Raw genomic sequence first — 7157 nt, 5'->3', positions numbered from 1 at the left:
CAGTTTAGTTAGTAAAGTATTCTTGTCTGTGGTGAAAAGACCACGTGCAGCCTTAATGACCTTAGTGTAGTCGATAGGCTTGAAACCCCATTAATCATAATTCATTAATAATAATAATGATAATAAAAATAATAACAAGAACAATAATAATACATAATAATAATAATAATAATAATAATAATAATAATAATAATAATAATAATAATAATAATAATAATAATAATAACAATAATAATGATAATATTTATACTAATACAAACTCGTCAATATTACAACGTTAATAACATTATTCCCCGAAAAATAAACCTGTTTGTGGGTTGAATTCGTGTAAACCCAGACTCAGCGCCCGTCTCTTTCACAAGTGCACACACTCTTCCTGGCTGTCTTCCGGGAACCTGGTGCGGGAACTACACACATCTCTCAGTTTTACAATGGAATATTTTCATATTAAAAAAAAAGCAGTTGTGCAACGATCTGTGCAACGGGAGAGTGAATCTCTGTATGTCCTCTGGTGCCTGGTACTGGAAGCTGTGTACGAGGGATTATCTTGAATATTGATTGTTTAGTGACGATTGTCTCCTGTGGTTCTAATTGTTTAAATATAATAATAATAATAATAATAATAATAATAATAATAATAATAATAATAATAATAATAATTTAATTATTATTTTTATTATTATTATTATTATTAAGAGAGTACTTTCTTGTGTGTGTGTGTGTGTGTGTGTGTGTGTGTGTGTGTGTGTGTGTACTCACCTATTTGTACTCACCTATTTGTGGTTGCAGGGGTCGATTCACTGCTCCTGGCCCCGCCTCTTCGCTGATTGCTACTAGGTCCTCTCTCTCCCTGCCCCATGAGCTCTATCATACCTCGCCTTAAAACTATGTATGGTTCCTGCCTCCACTACATCACTTTCTAGGCTATTCCAAGGCCTGACTACTCTATGACTGAAGAAATACTTCCTAACATCCCTTTGATTCATCTGAGTCTTCAACTTCCAATTGTGACCTCTTGTGTCTGTGTCCCATCTCTGGAACATCCCGTCTTTGTCCACCTCGTCTATTCCGCGCAGTATTTTATATGTCGTTATCATGTCTCCCCTGACCCTCCTGTCCTCCAGTGTAGTCAGGCCGATTTCCCTCAACCTTTCTTCATAGGACAATCCCCGTAGCTCTGGGACTAGTCTTGTTGCAAACCTTTGCACTTTCTCTAATTTCTTGACGTGCTTGACTAGGTGTGGATTCCAAACTGGTGCTGCATACTTCAGTATGGGTGTACTCACCTAGTTGTACTCACCTAGTTGAGGTTGCGGGGGTCGAGTCCGAGCTCCTGGCCCCGCCTCTTCACTGATCGCTACTAGGTCACTCTCCCTGAGCCGTGAGCTTTATCATACCTCTGCTTAAAGCTATGTATGGATCCTGCCTCCACTACATCGCTTCCCAAACTATTCCACTTACTGACTACTCTGTGGCTGAAGAAATACTTCCTAACATCCCTGTGATTCATCTGTGTCTTCAGCTTCCAACTGTGTCCCCTTGTTACTGTGTCCAATCTCTGAAACATCCTGTCTTTGTCCACCTTGTCAATTCCTCTCAGTATTTTGTATGTCGTTATCATGTCCCCCTATCTCTCCTGTCCTCCAGTGTCGTCAGGTTGATTTCCCTTAACCTCTCCTCGTAGGACATACCTCTTAGCTCTGGGACTAGTCTTGTTGCAAACCTTTGCACTTTCTCTAGTTTCTTCACGTGCTTGGCTAGGTGTGGGTTCCAAACTGGTGCCGCATACTCCAATATGGGCCTAACGTACACGGTGTACAGGGTCCTGAATGATTCCTTATTAAGATGTCGGAATGCTGTTCTGAGGTTTGCTAGGCGCCCATATGCTGCAGCAGTTATTTGGTTGATGTGCGCTTCAGGAGATGTGCCTGGTGTTATACTCACCCCAAGATCTTTTTCCTTGAGTGAGGTTTGTAGTCTCTGACCCCCTAGACTGTACTCCGTCTGCGGCCTTCTTTGCCCTTCCCCAATCTTCATGACTTTGCACTTGGTGGGATTGAACTCCAGGAGCCAATTGCTGGACCAGGTCTGCAGCCTGTCCAGATCCCTTTGTAGTTCTGCCTGGTCTTCGATCGAGTGAATTCTTCTCATCAACTTCACGTCATCTGCAAACAGGCGGTGTGTGTGTGTGTGTGTGTGTGTGTGTGTGTGTGTGTGTGTGTGTGTGTGTGTGTGTGTGTGTGTGTGTGTGTGTGTGTGTGTGTGTGTGTGTGTGTGTATGTGTATTTTCGCAATTTAAGGTTGAAGAACCACGTTATAAGTTACCTAACAACAATATGTATTACGTTCTACATAAATATTAAGTATGGCGCTTGTAGTAACCAAAACTAATCTCTCTTAAGGTGCACAGAACAAAAATGACAGAAATTCCCATACAGTTTTACAAACATATTTACATCACATTTTTTCAGACTTTCTCGCTTGTGTTGAGCATAAGTCTTCCTCACCAGTGTCCAGCAGTAGTCGACCATCAAACTGACCTTCAGGTTTTCCCTAATGTCTCTTCTCCATGGTGGCTATTTCTTGGTGAAATCGTTCACCTTGAGGTTCTGTTTCACAGAAAATGTACGTGTTGGACCAAAACTAAGTTCGGATTTAAATTCAGCGTTCCAAAATCAATTAGAAACACGTTATAAAGCGTGAATTGAAACCGCTATTGTCTGCTGTAATTTACTACTTCCTCGTATTTATGGGCCAGTAAGCCTGCTGCAGTGTTCCTCCTCTGTTATGTTCGTTCTTATGTATTCAGTACAACGCTTCTATATGCAGTTTTATATGCGAATACATATTTATACTAATACATAAACAGCAGCTTTGTGAACGAAACAGTGAATCCTAATAACATAAAGCAAAACACTAAAATATGTAATATTTTCAAAGAAAGTAAGCAGTGCTAGAGTGCGCACTGAAATATTACATTTTGATCTTGTACCACAAAGAGTAGCAGCAAATTCCACCAGTTTCCGGTTGAGCAGGAGAAAGTGATGGTGAAGGTTGTCTAGGGCGGTCAGGGCGGGTTTTCACAACCGATGATTTTCTCGGTTGGTTCCCTCTGCTTCCCTGAAGGGATGTTTGCAGGAGTAGTTTGACCTTCCCATGACATTGTCAACAGCTGTATAAATGCCCAGAGTGACGCCAAGAACGTTAGTTACGTAAACAATTCCTTTCGGCGTAGACAAGGTACGTAAGTCCCAGCTGCATCCACTTGATGCATGACAGTTGGATATGAAGCTTCGTTTCATCCACTTGATGCATGACAGTTGGATATGAAGCTTCGTCTCATCCACTTGATGCATGACAGTTGGATATGAAGCTTCGTCTCATCCACTTATACGAGACCGTTGGATATGAGGGTTCATCTCATGCACTTAATGCATGTCAGATGAGTATGAGACTTCATCTAATCCATTTATTTTTGAAAGATATAGTTGGGTTGCAAACAGTAAACTATGGCTTATTTCCTCGATCACCTCGGAGTACTGACGTACACGTAAACAGAAGAATGATGTCATTGACATTTTTTTTTTTGTAGGTAAAGCATGATTTTTTTTTTTTTGAGAATTTGTGAAGCTATAAATGTTTTATTCTGGAATGATCGCCAACTTGAGGACACAAAGTGCAAGCCTTTTGAGGTATGTTTCCCTCATCGATGACACGTTTGGTGAGGTTGTGAATGTTAGGTTGTTAAATGTTTGCAAATGTTTGTTTTGGTCAAATGTTACTAGTGTTATAAATAGCCGGCAGCTGTGAGTGCTATGTTTAATGGGAGATTGCTAATGTTAGTTATAGTAAAAAGTTGTGAATGTTGGTTTTGATGAAAGTGAAGCTTGTGAAGGATGCCGAAGCAGCTAGCTTACTGAGCATCGCATATCCATCCTTTGAAAGGTAGCGCAAGAGCAAATGGATATTGCTACGTATCATAGACGACACGTAAGAAGATGTCACTGTAAGCATAGTGTTTCTATTTGTAGTCTTAGGACATAGTTCATCCATGGTACAGTTGTATATGAACTACGGTAAAGGTTCTATGAAGATTTGGTCAGAGTGAAACTGCGAATATTCACTTTGGTGAATTTTTAGTTCGTGTCATGCTTATTAAAAGTGAGTTTGTTAATATTATTTTTGTTAGCGTATGGATTGTTAATGGCAGTTTTTGCGAAGGTAATCTCAGAAATGTTAGATTGGGAACAAAAAAAAAAGAGTGAAGGCTCGTTTTGGTGACAGTAAAATTTTAACTGTTAGTAGTAATGAAAGCATAGATCATGAATGTCAGCTGTTTTGAGAGTGAGACACATTCTTTGAACAATGAATCGCTTCATGCATGCAGCAGGTATTTAGGCTTAAGGCCTATCAATTGTACTGAGATTATTACGGTTTTCTACACAAATCTGGTACCCAGGTGTTCAAGAGATACCTGCAAAAACGGTGGTGATGCGGTTTAGTACATCTGCATTTGGATTCATCTGAAATTCATCTATGTAGTGAACATATATTTTTTAAACATGGTGTAAATCTAGCTCCTCCTGGCCAGCGGATACCGAACACTTTTAATGAGTCATCATCTATGACTTGTGTTATTCCTGACGGATAAAAAATATTAGCATAATTTGTTACAGATGCGTGTGAGTACCGTTGTTGTTGTACTGGTGCTTGCCTGCTGGACCACCGTCAAGAGTGACCCCATCGGAGCCGGTTTGCTTGCAGCTGGGCTGCTGGGAGCACCATTGCTCGGGCTAGCCGCACTCAGGGTACGTTACTCCTCTGATCTCTTCCTTTATTTCCTCCATGTGGACTTGTTTATTACATAATACTCTTGTATTTGCATAACGTTATGTTTTGTTTTGTAATTCAGAATAGATAATAAAAAATAAGATATTTTTTTCTAGAGCAGTTTATGGTGCGACTAGTTTATTAAATGAACATATTAATAATAATTCTTTAACGCAAACGTGTTATCCGACAGGCATTTTGGCTATTCCTGTTTGGACGTCGATTCCTTCACGGAAAGCGTTCAGTTGATGACCCAACTCTGGAAGAGAAGAATGCCTTGTTATCCACTGTGAGTGAACTTGACCAAGACGGATGTATTCGTAAGATGTTGTGCCAACTGCAGACTAAGGAGGAAACATCCCGCACCCTGGAAGAGAAACTTCTAGCGAAGTTATTCACTAACAGCAGCACTGAAAACATTACCCCATATAACGCCGCCTTCGTGTACGCCACAGATATCGGCATAAAGACTCGCAACGCTGCCGTCTGCGAGAAGGTCTTCAACAAGTGCTCAGTTGGTGATCTTGAAATGAGTGACCTGTTGCAGAAGACCTGGGGCTGCCCTTCCAACCTTTCTCAATAATATACTGTTAAATAAACAATAAACAAGGATACAAGTACGGATACAGGAACGTGGCTACGCTAGACGTGAACGTCATCCTCTACTTACATTCGCGTCCTCGCCTAAATTTTTAAGTTTCGAGTAGTAGAATATTAATTTTAGAACAGTAGTCAATAATTAATTACAAATAACAACTATTGTTATATATTTTTATACAAATGACATCGAATGTTTCTTTTGTTAGCAATACATAGCAACATATTTAATGCATTTGAGGTTTCCGGATTTAAAATGACTTTATTTGAAGATCTCGAGGAACTGAGGCTCTGACAAACAAGTTCAGTTCTTCTCTGAATGTTGAAGATCTCGAGGAACTGAGGCTCTGACAAACAAGTTCAGTTCTTCTCTGAATGTTGAAGATCTCGAGGAACTGAGGCTCTAACAAACAAGTTCAGTTCTTCTCTGAATGTACCTCAAGTTTTTAACAATAAATATTTTTAATTTCAATTTTAGTTCTTAACCTAAACTAAAGAACTGTATAAAGATTAAGATCAGCGTTCCGATATTACGATCACCTGGCAGTATGGCACTACATGTCACTGTCACCTGGCACTATGGCACTACTTGTCACTCACCTGCCACTATGGCATAACTTGTCACTGTCATCTGGCACTATGACACTACTTGTCACTGTCACCTGCCACTATGGCACTACTTGTCACTCACCTGCCACTATGGCACTACTTGTCACTGTCATCTGGCACTATGACTCCACTTGTCACTGTCACCTGGCACTATAACACTAATTGTCACTGTCACCTAGCACTATGACACTACTTGTCACTGTCACCTGGCAGTATGACACTATTTGTCACTGTCAACTGGCACTATGACTTTACTTGTCACTGTCACCAGGCATTATGACACTACTTGTCACTGTCACCTGGCACTATGACACCACTTGTCACTGTCACCTGGAACTATGACCCTACTTGTCACTGTCACCTGGATCTATGACTCTATTTGTCACTGTAACCTGGATCTATGACACTATTTGTTACTGTCACCTGGCACTATGACAGTACTTGTCACTGTCACCTGGCACTATGGCACAACTTGTCACTGTCATCTGGCAGAAAGACGCTACTTATCAATGTCAGCTGGCACTATGGCACTACTTATCACTGTCCCCTCGCACCATGACACTACTTGTAACTGTCACCTGGCACAGACACTACTTGTAACTGTCACCTGGCAGAGACACTACTTGTAACTGTCACCTGGCAGAGACACTACTTGTAACTGTCACCTGGCAGAGACACTACTTGTAACTGTCACCTGGCAGAGACACTACTTGTAACTGTCACCTGGCAGAGACACTACTTGTAACTGTCACCTGGCAGAGACACTACTTGTAACTGTCACCTGGCACTGTGGAACTACATGTCACTGTCACCTGGCACTATGGCACTATTTGTCACTGCCACCTAGCACTATGACTCTACTTGTCACAGTCACCTGGGACTATGGCAATAGTTGTCTCTGTCACCTGGCACTATGACACTACTTGTCACTGTCACCTGGCATTATGACGCTATTTGTCACTGTCAATTGGCACTATGACATTACTTGTCACTGTCACCTGGCACTATGGCACTATTTGTCACTGTCACCTGCCACTATGGCAATACTTGTCACTCACCTGCCACTATGACACTACTTGTCACTGTCACCTGGCACTATGACACTAATTGTCACTGTCACC

At 41.1% G+C, this 7157-nt stretch overlaps 1 protein-coding gene across 1 annotated transcript; it reads left to right on the top strand.

The window, feature by feature from the left end:
• The first annotated feature begins 3119 nt into the window (after positions 1–3119).
• Positions 3120–5899, top strand: LOC128684043 (uncharacterized). Its single transcript, XM_070093641.1, has 3 exons — positions 3120–3240; positions 4677–4808; positions 5024–5899. The coding sequence occupies exons 2-3, from the start codon at positions 4677–4679 to the stop codon at positions 5411–5413; spliced, it is 522 nt and encodes a 173-aa protein (XP_069949742.1). The 5' UTR covers positions 3120–3240; the 3' UTR covers positions 5414–5899.
• The last annotated feature ends 1258 nt before the right edge of the window (positions 5900–7157 follow it).

The sequence above is a fragment of the Cherax quadricarinatus genome, chromosome 3, assembly GCF_038502225.1.
Source record: "Cherax quadricarinatus isolate ZL_2023a chromosome 3, ASM3850222v1, whole genome shotgun sequence".
Taxonomy (NCBI): Eukaryota; Metazoa; Arthropoda; class Malacostraca; order Decapoda; family Parastacidae; genus Cherax; species Cherax quadricarinatus.
Note: the sequence above shows the minus strand (reverse complement) of the source record. Positions and strands in the feature narration are given on the sequence as shown.